Source organism: Gambusia affinis, linkage group LG13 (genome assembly GCF_019740435.1).
Source record: "Gambusia affinis linkage group LG13, SWU_Gaff_1.0, whole genome shotgun sequence".
Lineage (NCBI taxonomy): Eukaryota > Metazoa > Chordata > Actinopteri > Cyprinodontiformes > Poeciliidae > Gambusia > Gambusia affinis.
Genome location: NC_057880.1, coordinates 27,192,443 through 27,206,427, shown reverse-complemented (window position 1 = coordinate 27,206,427; position 13,985 = coordinate 27,192,443). Strand labels below are relative to the sequence as shown.

Here is a 13,985-nt window from a genome sequence, read left to right as displayed (position 1 = left end):
CTGATTTTACTCTTTATAAGTTTAAGTTTGAGTAAAATGAACATTGTTTATTCTATGAATTACTGACAACATGTCTCTTAATTTAGTTTGTGAATGGGTTTATGGGTCTTGGTCCTGCTGGGGGCTCAGCAGCCCTAAACCAAAGATCCTAGAATCGCCCCTGATTTAAACTAAAACAGCGATTACACCAAAAAGTGACTTTAGGACAGGAATCACAAACCTTTTTGCAACTGAGTTACTTCACAGGTAATAATTGATTTTTACCTGCGAAGGAATTTAAATGCTTTATGTGTCTGTAGACCATAATTATAAAAACAATTTCTAAAATAAATGAATGAGCTAAATAGAAGTAAACTTTGGTTCAAATTTTAATTCTGTGTTTTAGGAAACCAGACAGAATGACAGGTGTTGTTAATGGAGATGGTTTTAATGACGAGACGCTAAAATAAAAAATACTGAAGTCCTTCAACCAGCATTACAAAATTAAACTAAACATTTATTTTTTAATTCTTGCATTTTACAGCAAAAGTTATTTAGACGTAAAAGCTAAAGAAGTTTAACAGTATAATGTATTAAGAGCAATGATATTTTAGAGAAAAATACATTTATATGTAATTATCTGCATCCAGCATGTGGCAGTAATGATCCTGAAAACGGATCCAGTAGACGGGAACGGAGCCGAACTGGGAGGACTGGAGCTCTTCTGGTGAAACGCTGCAGCTGTATGACGGTGTTTACCCTGTAGAACCGCTCAGAATCATGGCTGTGACGGCTGGTCTCTCCCTCCTGACTCTACTGGCGCTGCAGGCCGCGGCTCAGGATACTACGTACTTTGAGATCGGCAAGGATCTGACTTTCGACCCAAAGCCTTCTGAGGCCATTAACGCCATTACTTGGAAGCATAATGAGATCATTGTTGCTGAATACGTTAAGGATAGGTATGATCTGGAATATCTGGGTGACTTAAAAGGCCGATTAACTCTGGATGTGACCACTGGAATATTGACCGTCAGCAACATGAGAAAGTCTGACGACGGGGTGTTCACGGTGGAGATCAACCAAAGAGTCCTTCCTGTGAAATTTAAAGCTGTGGGGGTCAGGAAGCTGGACGACTGCCCTGTTGAAGTCATCTTGAGGCCTCCGACATGCTATCCCACCCTGGCTTGTGGAGTCTCCTTAAACGAAGCCGAACCCGTCCAGTACTTCTGGAAGAAAGGAGAAGCTGGAGAGTGGGAGGAGGGCGGGGAGGTGATCACCATTTCTGAAGAGACTTGGAGATTTCAAACCATCACCTGCAAAGTAAAGAACCCATTTAGTGAGAAGGAGAGCGACCCGGCTGTCTACCCCTTCCACAGGAAATCCCCTTCTTCCTGAGAATTTTCTCAAACTTTTCCGGTTCAGGATTTCTTCACCCATTAACAAACACTCACCTAACATGAAACTCCAATAACACATTGGAATGAAAATATTAATCTCTTCTATCAGTTATTGTTGCTTTCTTTGTTCATCCTCAGATGGTGATGCTTTGTAAATGTGACTGACCACAATGAAACCAAGAACAAGTCTGGGACACTTTGTGATTCTGAAGGTGTGGATTCGAAGCTCTTCAAAGATGGAAAACGTGGAAATCAAAAAATTATGTTTTTTGCTACAAGTGTGCACGTTTGTGATTTAAAAACATGAAAGAAAAATAGGCTTGAGTTGCTTTGGAGGAAACAACAATTTTCTTTCAGCCCAAAGAACGTCAGGCATGGAAAATAATTCTGTTTTTGGTGTTAAGGTTAAGTTAGTGCAGCTGCAGGACCAGCAGACAGAAATCTACATGCTTCGTATTGTTTTAATGTTTTAACGTTCTGCATCTCAACACAAGAAACTAAACAAATATTCCTGCAGACATGAATTCCTCCTTTCTAATTCAGAACTACTTTAATTATCCCAAAGGGAAATTAAATACAAATAGTATCGTGGAAGTAGCTGATATCCTCAGCTTTTCTTTAATGACCTGGTATTAAATAATATTTAATAAGCCTCTTCTCCATTATTAAGCACAATCCTTTGGGAGAAGTTGGAGCCTATATAACTGTAGGTGTCACATCATTTACATGCAGAACCTTTTTGACAACCCAGTCAATAGATACACATATTGACAATAATATGAGTATCGACCAAAGTTAGTCATAAAGTAACATATTCGTATTGATCTGATTAGTAAACCTGGACTGATATAAATAATCTGAGTTTATTTCCATCCTGTTGTTTGGGTCGGTCATGTGACTGATAGTGATGAAGCACAGGATTATGGGAGTTTAACTGAAGCAGAGAGGTGATCTACCTGGTTTTGTTGCTTTTACACAGTGTTGGAAGTGATAATGTTGGTAAATAATGGTAATCGGCCATAACAGCAGTATTAATATCGGATATCAATATCAGCTAAAATCTGAACATCAGTTTCCCCTGCTAACATAAATCATTCATTTATCTCTCCTTTTTACTGATTTATTTTTTTTACTGATTTATTTTTACACATAAGGTTTAATTTTAATCAAAAGCACCTTCCTCCTAAAAAATGCATGTTTCTAAATACACATCATTGTATTTTCTGAATATCTTTAAGATATACGCAAAAATGTTTAATCACTATTTAACACTAGAAATATCACAGGAAATACATGTATTACAATCATTATGTTCAAAACCTAATATCAGCAAAAATAAATAATATTTTGGCATCAATATGTTGGCTTAAAAACTCTTATTTATTCTTAACATCCCAGTGGTTTTTGTGTGTTTCTACTATATTTTAACATTCATTGAAATATACTTATTTCTTATTATTTTATTCATTTATTTAACTTGCCTTCAGAGTTGCTATTTTTAAAATGTGCTTAATTTCGTGAACAATGACAATAAAAGGAGTTTTGATTCTTAATAGTTCTTTAAGAATCTCCTGTAGGAATGAAGGTAAAGAAACAAACTTCTAGTTTCACTAATCATGATTTAATCCACAAATTAATAATCCATAGTTTATGTTCATGTTTTAAATAAATTTTATGATGACAAATAGACCTAAAGTTTTATTTTACACTACTAAAATATTTTTCAAATACTTACTTGTAGATCCACGTCGGTTGTAAAATGATTATTTGTCAGAATTTAGTTACATTTCTCCCAACCTGAAATAGAAATGATTGAGAGGTTTAACATAACAACCAGCCGGATTCAGTTTCCTGGAATGCACGTGACTCCAGAAACATTCTGAAGGTTTTTGAAAGACGCTGATGGGTTCCCTCCCATTTCTCGGTACGCGATGACGTAATTTGTACGCCATATTGAAACTGAGGTACTTTCATATCCTTTCAACCGATGGGGGAAGAAGCGCGGTGGGCGGGGTTGTTTCTCACTTTTAGACAGTAAATGAGCAGCTATAGAAGTTTGAGCTCAATAAGATTTTTATTTTTCAAGAGCAAAAATATTTTAGAGAATATATACATATATATATGTAGTGACTACACTACAGTCCAGCTCAGCATGTAACAGTAATGCTCCTCACAATTAATCTGCCGGTCCACACACCGGCAGACGGGTAAGGAGCGGAGCCACGGGTGTGGCTTCTTCTTGGACAGGGAAGGAAAGAGCGGCCACCATTTTCTCAATGACTCCGAAAAGAGTGGAGCTCCTCTGGCACAACGTCGAGATTTACGGCTGATATGACGGTTTTTACCCTGTAGAACCGCTCAGAATCATGGCTGTGACGGCTGGTCTCTCCCTCCTGACTCTACTGGCGCTGCAGGCCGCGGCTCAGGATACTACATACTTTGAGATCGGCAAGGCTCTGACTTTCGACCCAAAGCCTTCTGAGGCCATTAACGCCATTACTTGGAAGCATAATGAGAACATTGTTGCTGAATACGTTAAGGATAAGTATCCTCTGGAATATCTGGGTGACTTAAAAGACCGATCAAAGCTGGATATCACCACTGGAATATTGACCGTCAGCAACACGAGAAAGTCTGACGACGGGGTGTTCACGGTGGAGATCAACCAAAGAGTCCTTCCTGTGAAATTTAAGGTTGTGGGTATCAGGAAGCTGAGCGCTATTGAAGTCATCTTGAGGACTCTGACGTGCGGCAGTGATAAAAACTGCTCTCTGGATTGCGGTGACGAATATAAAGACGCTGAGCCCATCCAGTACTTCTGGAAAAAAGGAGAAAATGGAGAATGGCAGAAGGGGGATAGGAAGCTCGTCATTTCTAAAGAGACTGAAGAAGTCGAAACCTTCACCTGCAGAGCGGAGAACCGATACAGTGACGTGACCAGTGAACCGTTCAAGAACCCTTTGTACAAGGAATCTGGAAGCTATACACTTGTAGCTGTGCTTGTGCCTTTACTAATTTTGGTAGTCGTTGGTGGTGTTGCTCTTATTGCATGGCTTGTCATCAGTAAGCCGCCGTGTGTTCAAAATCTTTTAAACAGGAACCCTGAGCAACCAACAGAGAACGGGAAAGAGCTTGAAGGTCTGAATACCAACAGCAGTCCAGAATCTGCGGTAAACCTCGGCCCTGAATGAACTGCAGGCTCATGAGGATCGTCTGTTTGCCTTCCCAGAGGAACACTGAATGTAAAAGCTTCTGCCCTCCTGCATGTATGTGGACGTCAACATCATGACCGATTCGTCCTCCTCAGCGAGTACAAGCTCTTCAGTGTTTATCTGTCTGGATCTTCCATTTGACCATCTTGTTTGGATTAATTATGAAGGGAAACCAAATCTGCGACGCTGAAACAAGCACTGCATGAATTTTGAACATTTTTCTTTCTTTTTTACCATTTTAATTTGTTGAATTTTGTTTTCTATCATTTTAGCATTCAATAATCTGGGTGAGAATCAGGAGTTTTAGAAAGCATAAGAACATTGTTTTAAAGACCTGTTTGGATAATGAACAGTAATGATGAGAAACAGATGTAATGAATGCAGTGTGTTATTATTCATATCTATCTAATGCTGTCGTGTTGCAAAACCTCATTTTTAGAGAACATCTGTCCACTGTGCCTCTGGTAAAACAGATTCAATGTGACTCACTTGTTGCACAGGATTCCATTTTACTTAAGCATCTTATGAGGTATTCTCAACTGTATATGTATCATGATAAAGCCGTGCGATTGACTAATATTAGCTTAGATGCAATATGCTTTTTAAGGTTTTTTTTAAATGCACTGGAATAAATTGGAGCTGCTCAGGGGGACAGCAGGAAGATGGTGACCTGTTACCTCTGGAAGCTCAGGCTTTACAATGAGTGTGGCCTATGTAACTTACTTGTGTGTGTGTGTGTGTGTGTGTGTGTGTGTGTGTGTGTGTGTGTGTGTGTGTGTGTGTGTGTGTGTGTGAGAGAGAGAGATTGATGGATGGAGTTAAAACTTAAGTTTTTGTGTTAGGCTGTAAATGCCTGTTTTCAGTGCTACTCGTGTATTTATTCGTTTTTCCACTGCTCTGTAAAGTTCCTTGTGAAATAAAAAAGGCATTGCGTCGCTTACTCTGAAGCCTATATTTCTCTAAAACAAAAAAATCTTAAAGGTATTACATGAAAGTCGCTTTGAAGGAAATCCGGAAGTTCATGCAGGGCACACTCCAAATTTAGCTGCAAGCTCGGAGTGACGCTTAAACATCGGTTCCAGATGCAGCTAAAATTGGAAAAATGTGCAAATACCTTTTAATTTAGCATATTAGTGAGAGGTCTCAGTGGTGTCGCTGTCTGGAGCTTAATGATAAACTGAAATAACGGTTGTAAATTAAATCTACATGGTCGCATTCTCTGAAGGTTAATGCAGGGTGTGATCTAAACCAGTGATTCCCAATTCCAGTCCTCGGACCCCCTGCCTGCATGTTTTAGATGTTTCCTTCTGCCACACCTGGATTGAATCTTTGGGTGATTAACAGGCTCCTGTAGTACTTGGTGGCTGCAGAAGATGTCATACAATCATTTGAATCAGCTGTTCTGGTATAGAGGCACATCTAAAACATGCAGGCAGGGGGACCTGAGGACTGGAATTGGGAACCACTGATCTAAACTTAGCTGCTAGCTCGGAGTGTTGCTTAAACCACACTGGTTGGAGACGCCACTGAATGCGATAACATTTTAAAAATCCACACAAAACTTTAATTTAACATATTAGTTTGAGTTCTCAGCTGTGCTGCTGTCTAAAGCTTTTGAATTAACTGAACAGAAAATATGAATTTATGAGGAAATGCACTCGGAAATGACAGCAGCGATCCATCTTGCTCCTGCTGATCATCTTTGTATGGCGGTGCTGGCTTGGACAGAGAGACTGCTTTCCACACGCAGGTTGATCACACTTAAATAATTACATTTTAGGTGGTTAAAGAGAGAAGAGGAGACTGGAAACAACAATAAACATCTAAATATTAATTCTAGTTGTGAAAAGCAACATTCAATAAACACTGAAGTCTGTTGGCGAGTTAATAAGTTTGTGTTAGTTATAAAAATGGCTCAATTTGTTTTAAGTGTTTTATTTTGTTATATTAAGTTAAATTGTTCCATATAACAGTAGGAGTGTAACTGGTAAACCTTTTATGAATGCAAACTCGACTAAAAACTAACCTGTTTAGGATTGTATTTGAAACATAATCAATTACAAATTTACTGATGGAACCTGACTTATTGTCGTGTTTTCACTGTTGATTCTATGTTGCATTGTTTCTGTGTTTGATTTGATGTAAAGCACTTTGAAATGCCTTGATGCTGAAATGTGCTATACAAATAAAATTTGATTGATTGATTGATTGAAGTGTATTCAATTGACGTTTCAGGCTAAAATGTCACTTGTAAAGCTGAATAAAACCGAGTTAAACATTTAATTGAATCAGCAGAATAGTTTTCTTTCAGTCGAGAAGCTCTAAATCATCCTGCAGATGTTTTATTTATAATCAGTCTGTGTGAAAGCTCAGTGTCTTCAATTAAAAGCATAAAATGCCAGGAGAAAATTGGTTCTGTTGGTTTGATGCTGTGAGCAGGAAGGATCTCCAGTAGCAGTCAGTGTTGCAATCAATTCCACTGCTAATCCACCTCCTTTGGTTTTGCTGCTCCTCTTCACATTTCTGCCCAGAGTTGAATAAATGCCATTAATACTTATTGTTTCTTTGTTGTAAACCGACATTTTTATTTGCAGATTTGTTGTTGCTGATTAGTGTGTCCTGTCTTTGTTTTCCTGCAGAACGTGTCCAGAACCTCCTTGCTGACTTTATTCTCAGGGACAGACGGAGAAGAGGTAAAGACACCCGCATGACATCACTTCCTCTGCACTAATCTCTGCAAGCTCACCTCATCTTTACGTTTCCTCACCCTAATAAAAAATGACAGAAAGAGAAGAGAGGCGATAGTTCCTAGCTGTCATTGAATGCAACACTGGCAGCCCAACAGTGGTTCATTTGTGAACTACAGGATATTGGGAACATACAAACCCAATATTTTATTTGTTTTAAATCAAATGTTCTTTGTAAGATTCAAAACTATGCAATTCATGTTAAAAGTAAGAAACCACCAACTTCCACATAATATTCAAAAACTGTTTTGTTTCAGAATAAAGGATTATAATTTAAGAGGGAAGGAAATAAAATAAAAGGGTTTTATGTCAATATGTGTGGCAGATTTACAGAATGGATTAAATGATGAGTTTAAACAAAGTAAAGGTATAAACTCGATTTAAAAACAGTTTATATGTTGTGTAGGACGGATGTCTCAAAGACCAAAAGGATATTATTGATATAAAAAATGTGTGAGCAAACGTAAATTTAATGAGGAGATTGTGAGTTTTATTTGATAAAGATTTGGTTTAAATTGCAGCATTAAGTTTAAACTCACAATTCAAGATTACTGAACTTAAATAATGTTTAGACAACTTGTCTCTTCTTAAATCAGTTTCATGAACGTTAATTTCTGAGTTAAACCAGAGATCCAGGGATCCAGTACGTCAAATAACTATGATACGGACGTTTTTGTTTTATCACATAAACATCTCGGTGCTACAGCTGCGAGCCGTTATGTACAAACCGTAACGTTTCTTTCCAACCGCCAAGGAGAACGAGCGGCCGCCATTTTGACCACAGAGAAACCAGCCTATGGAGTTCCTCAAGTTAAACGTGGATATTTAGGGCGGTTTACCCTGTAGAACCGCTCTGTCATGGCTGTGACGGCTGGTCTCTCCCTCCTGACTCTACTGGCGCTGCAGGCCGCGGCTCAGGATACTATGTACTTTGAGATCGGCAAGAGTCTGACTTTCGACCCAAAGCCTTCTGAGGCCATTGACGCCATTACTTGGAAGCATAATGACAACATTGTTGCTGAATACGTTAAGGATAAGTATCCTCTGGAATATATGGGTGACTTAAAAGGCCGATCAAAGCTGGATATCACCACTGGAATATTGACCGTCAGCAACATGAGGAAGTCTGACGGCGGGGTGTTCACGGTGGAGATCAACCAAAGAGTCCTTCCTGTGAAATTTAACGCTGTGGGTATCAAGAACCTGGACGACTACCCTGTTGAAATCACCGTGAGCCCTCAGGGCTGCAGCAGTCTTACCTCTAGAAGATGCACCCTGGTTTGTGGGAAAAAGTTTGAAGATGCCGAACCCGTCCAGTACTTCTGGAAGAAAGGAAAAACGGAACAATGGAAGAAAGGGAATAAGACAATCAGCATTTCTATGACCAAGAACAGTCCGAGCTTTCCACAATACACCTGCAAAGTAAAGAATCAATTCAGCGAGAAGGAGAGCCGCCCGATAGGGAACACCGTCGAGACGGAACCAAGCAGCGGTCCGGTTCCGCTGCCTGCGATTCTGCTTGTGGCCGTTTTAGCAATTGGAGCAGCAGTTATTGTTTGACTTATCAAGAAGCCGCCATTTGTTCAAAATCTTTTGGGTTTACATCGTGAAAAAATAAATAAATAAAACGCAATAAGTTATGCAGTAGAAGTTATTAAACATCATGGATGTAAACACTTAAATGTTGTTTGGGGAAATTGTAGTCAGCCATTTTACAGTAGAGTTATGTTTTAATTACAACTTTTTATTAACTTTGCGATGCCGTGAGCTCTGGTGAAGCCAGATGGTCATTGTCTGAAAAAAACAAACAAACTATTTATAAACCATAAATAAGACGAATTCCTCTCTTTTCTTTGTGGTTTTCGCTAGTAGTAACGTCCAGCTGTGTTGATCACCTGACTGCTTCAGAAAAAGTATTTCCATTGCAGTTGTGCAAATATATTCATTTGGATACCTTAAACAATCTAATCCTAGCGCATTTTTTAAAAATCCAAAAGCGTATTTTTATCTTTCCCCGAAATTGGCTTGTTTCCATTAAGTGAATTATGTTTGCAATAGCAATTTGTACAATTCTATTGTTAGCATAGCTTAACAGGATGCTATCCATAATTTTCTTGATTTTACATAAAGTCTCTGTAATGCATTTCTGACTGGTGACACTGTCAGTATCCAGAGCTGAAACAACAAAACAACAACAGTAATAAGCGTCTCATTTATTTTTGTGTTGGACCGGAAATGTCTGTATCCTGTGATACTCATGTATTATTGTGTTTTTCCACTGCTCTGTACTACGGACGATACGGAAGAGGATTAGGGCCACTGAAAAAAAAAATTTATGGCCCAGAAAAAAAAAAATCTCAGAATTTTTATGTAAAAAAAAAAATAAAAATAAATAAAAAATCTGTGACCTCGAGAAAAAAAAAAAAAATAAAATTCCGTGGCCCAGAAAAAAAAAATCTCAGAAAACAGAATTCTGACTGATGGGCGCCAGCAAGCGACCAGCTTCAGAACCACGGACGCGAGTTGTGGCGGACAGCTAACGTTCTGGAGAAAATGTTTGGTTTAAGTGAGTTTTTACGTGCCAGAGGAGTCCCCGAAGCTGCTATTGCACTAATGGAAGAACAAAAGGTGAGTAAATCAAATGAGATAGTTTGGTGTCTAAAGCCGAACGGTTATGGCTAGTTGTTAGCATATTTGTTAGGTTACGTGGTTATAGGAAAAAACTGATTTACAAAGTTAAATCACACAGATGTAGAAAGGATGTAACAGCTGTTGATTGCTGGAATTGTCCAGTAATTGTTTGGTGCGTTTATTTTATTGTTCTGTTTGAATGTTTTACAATGAAACTAAGGTTAGCTGAATGTCAGCCACCTTCTAAATAAGATGTCTGCTGTGTTAAATTGTGTAACTTTTAGTTCAGTGGAGGACAGAAACTATGGTATAAAGTGACATAAACGTCTATATATGCAATATTTAAAAGGAAAATGCATGACTTGCACCAATCTGCGGCTGGCTGTAGATCTGATCTGGGATCTCTTCACCAATGTAAAAGGTCACTTTAACGTTGATGTGCAGAGTAAATAATTATCCTTTCTCATCTGTTTGTGTGCAGATTGACTGGGATGTCGCAGCAACGCTGGAAAATTCAACTTCTGCTAAAACAAACAACTGGTCAAAAAAATAATCTGAACTTTGTTGTTGCTTATGGTAGAAAACAACTGGGAGGCCTCAAGAGATCCACTTATTGCTGCTGATTTGTATATAAGGTTAAGAAAGAAAAGTATTTAGCAACTTTCAGTGCGCATAAAAAGTATTTAAAAAGTGTTGCTGTTTATCTCGATCATACCATTGGATAGTTTTTGCAATTTCTGATAGGTGCCCTCTACACAGGTCTTCTTGCACTGCATCTAATTAGACATATTGTGTGCAAGCAAACATAAAATTTTTGTTTTCATTCTGCCAGAACATGAAAGTGTATTGTTGTTATAATTTAAATAGAGTTCTGCGATGACCTGGTCTTTAAGCTGCTACTGTGCTGATAAAAGTTAAACATACAGTTTGAGTTTGTTCAGTTTGTTTTGCTTTCACAGTTATTAGAACAATGCTAATGCAAAGTTAATTATTGTTCTATGATAATCAGTTATGTACCAAATGTATGTTTTTAAAATGAGTATGCTACTTCATGAAAATTTTATTTTTCTTCTAACACAATGCTGCTCTGTTAAATTAAAGAAATTGACAATGTATGTTTGAGATGTGATCAAAATGGCAGCACAGCAAAAAGGATGTCATAAATTTATAAACCTGTTTTCTGTGAAAAACAAATGAATTTCATTGTTGTGTTTACCAAGTGTTAGTACAATTGATTACAGATATTTAGGAACAATTGATAAAAAGTCATGAAATTGTTTTTCTCACTGTCTTTAATTATAAGAAACAAAACCTTTCTTGTTTTTTAGGGTTTCATTTGCTCTTTCTTTGAGAGTGGTCAGATAGGAAAGTGAGTAATACGAGAGAGGAAACTGCGCAACACAGGTCATCAGGTCGGGACTCAAACCTGTGATGTCCAGGTTCAGGACTGAGGCCTCCATACCAGGGTTGTGCTTTTTCAACACACCACCCCAACTTTTCTTGTTTTAAGTTAGTTAAAATTAACAAAATTGTATTTGCTAAATTCCATAAAACATACGAACATTTTTTAAGAGTTTTTATAACATTTCAAATTCAGCAGTTTATGTACTTCTGATTATTAGACCTGTTCAAATGAAAAGCAAGCTTATTTAACATATTGAAAACCATAACAGAAAAGTATTGGGTAAAGTAACATTTTATTAGCAAAATATTACAAAAACATTTATTTTGCTAATCCAGCTGGTAATTATAATTTTTATGTATTAATGTGTTTTTCCACGGCACTGTACTTTTAAAGCTGAATAAAACCGAGTTAAACATTTAATTGAATCAGCAGAATAGTTTTCTTTCAGTCGAGAAGCTCTAAATCATCCTGCAGATGTTTTATTTATAATCAGTCTGTGTGAAAGCTCAGTGTCTTCAATTAAAAGCATAAAATGCCAGGAGAAAATTGGTTCTGTTGGTTTGATGCTGTGAGCAGGAAGGATCTCCAGTAGCAGTCAGTGTTGCAATCAATTCCACTGCTAATCCACCTCCTTTGGTTTTGCTGCTCCTCTTCACATTTCTGCCCAGAGTTGAATAAATGCCATTAATACTTATTGTTTCTTTGTTGTAAACCGACATTTTTATTTGCAGATTTGTTGTTGCTGATTAGTGTGTCCTGTCTTTGTTTTCCTGCAGAACGTGTCCAGAACCTCCTTGCTGACTTTATTCTCAGGGACAGACGGAGAAGAGGTAAAGACACCCGCATGACATCACTTCCTCTGCACTAATCTCTGCAAGCTCACCTCATCTTTACGTTTCCTCACCCTAATAAAAAATGACAGAAAGAGAAGAGAGGCGATAGTTCCCTGCTGTCATTGAATGCAACACTGGCAGCCCAACAGTGGTTCATTTGTGAACTACAGGATATTGGGAACATACAAACCCAATATTTTATTTGTTTTAAATCAAATGTTCTTTGTAAGATTCAAAACTATGCAATTCATGTTAAAAGTAAGAAACCACCAACTTCCACATAATATTCAAAAACTGTTTTGTTTCAGAATAAAGGATTATAATTTAAGAGGGAAGGAAATAAAATAAAAGGGTTTTATGTCAATATGTGTGGCAGATTTACAGAATGGATTAAATGATGAGTTTAAACAAAGTAAAGGTATAAACTCGATTTAAAAACAGTTTATATGTTGTGTAGGACGGATGTCTCAAAGACCAAAAGGATATTATTGATATAAAAAATGTGTGAACAAACGTAAATTTAATGAGGAGATTGTGAGTTTTATTTGATAAAGATTTGGTTTAAATTGCAGCATTAAGTTTAAACTCACAATTCAAGATTACTGAACTTAAATAACAATGTTTAGACAACTTGTCTCTTCTTAAATCAGTTTCATGAACGTTAATTTCTGAGTTAAACCAGAGATCCAGGGATCCAGTACGTCAAATAACTATGATACGGACGTTTTTGTTTTATCACATAAACATCTCGGTGCTACAGCTGCGAGCCGTTATGTACAAACCGTAACGTTTCTTTCCAACCGCCAAGGAGAACGAGCGGCCGCCATTTTGACCACAGAGAAACCCAGCCTATGGAGTTCCTCAAGTTAAACGTGGATATTTAGGGCGGTTTACCCTGTAGAACCGCTCTGTCATGGCTGTGACGGCTGGTCTCTCCCTCCTGATGCTGATGGCGCTGCAGGCCGCTGCTGAGAACACCCTCGTTTACTTTGAGATCGGCAAGAGTCTGAAGCTCAACCCAAACTACCATGAGGCCATCAACTCCATCAGCTGGAAGCATAAGGGGAGGTATATCGCTCAATACACTAAGGATAGATATTCTCTGGAATATATGGGTGACTATGAAAGCCGAGCACACTTGGACTTGACCACCGGAATACTGACCATCAGCAACACGAAAAAGTCTGACAGCGGGATGTACGAGTGGGAGATCAACAGCATAACCCTTCCTATCAAATATGCACCCGCTTCGAATGTGAAGCGGGTGCAATTTAACGCTGTGGGTATCAAGAACCTGGACGACTACCCTGTTGAAATCACCGTGAGCCCTCAGGGCTGCAGCGGTCTTACCTCTAGAAGATGCACCCTAGTTTGTGGGGAAAAGTTTGAAGATGCCGAACCCGTCCAGTACTTCTGGAAGAAAGGAAAAACGGGAAAATGGAAGAAAGGGAATAAGACAATCATAATTCATATGACCAAGAACAGTCCGAGCTTTCCACGCTACACCTGCAAAGTAAAGAATCAATTCAGCGAGAAGGAGAGCCGCCCGATAGGGAACACCGTCGAGACGGAACCAAGCAGCGGTCCGGTTCCGCTGCCTGCGATTCTGCTTGTGGCCGTTTTAGCAATTGGAGCAGCAGTTATTGTTTGACTTATCAAGAAGCCGCCATTTGTTCAAAATCTTTTTGGTTTACATCGTGAAAAAATAAATAAATAAAACGCAATAAGTTATGCAGTAGAAGTTATTAAACATCATGGATGTAAACACTTAAATGTTGTTT

General features: G+C 38.3%; 3 protein-coding genes across 3 annotated transcripts; all 3 read left to right on the top strand.

The window, feature by feature from the left end:
* The first annotated feature begins 529 nt into the window (after positions 1–529).
* LOC122842763 lies at positions 530–1,374 on the top strand. Its single transcript, XM_044136905.1, has one exon. The coding sequence runs from the start codon at positions 760–762 to the stop codon at positions 1,372–1,374; it is 615 nt and encodes a 204-aa protein (XP_043992840.1). The 5' UTR covers positions 530–759.
* Positions 1,375–3,572: 2,198 nt separating this feature from the next.
* LOC122842816 lies at positions 3,573–5,528 on the top strand. Its single transcript, XM_044137016.1, has one exon. It carries the CDS (start codon positions 3,743–3,745, stop codon positions 4,565–4,567), a length of 825 nt encoding a protein of 274 aa, XP_043992951.1. The 5' UTR covers positions 3,573–3,742; the 3' UTR covers positions 4,568–5,528.
* A 7,471-nt stretch (positions 5,529–12,999) lies between these two features.
* Positions 13,000–13,935, top strand: LOC122842819. The gene has a single exon (XM_044137019.1). It carries the CDS (start codon positions 13,118–13,120, stop codon positions 13,853–13,855), a length of 738 nt encoding a protein of 245 aa, XP_043992954.1. The 5' UTR covers positions 13,000–13,117; the 3' UTR covers positions 13,856–13,935.
* The last annotated feature ends 50 nt before the right edge of the window (positions 13,936–13,985 follow it).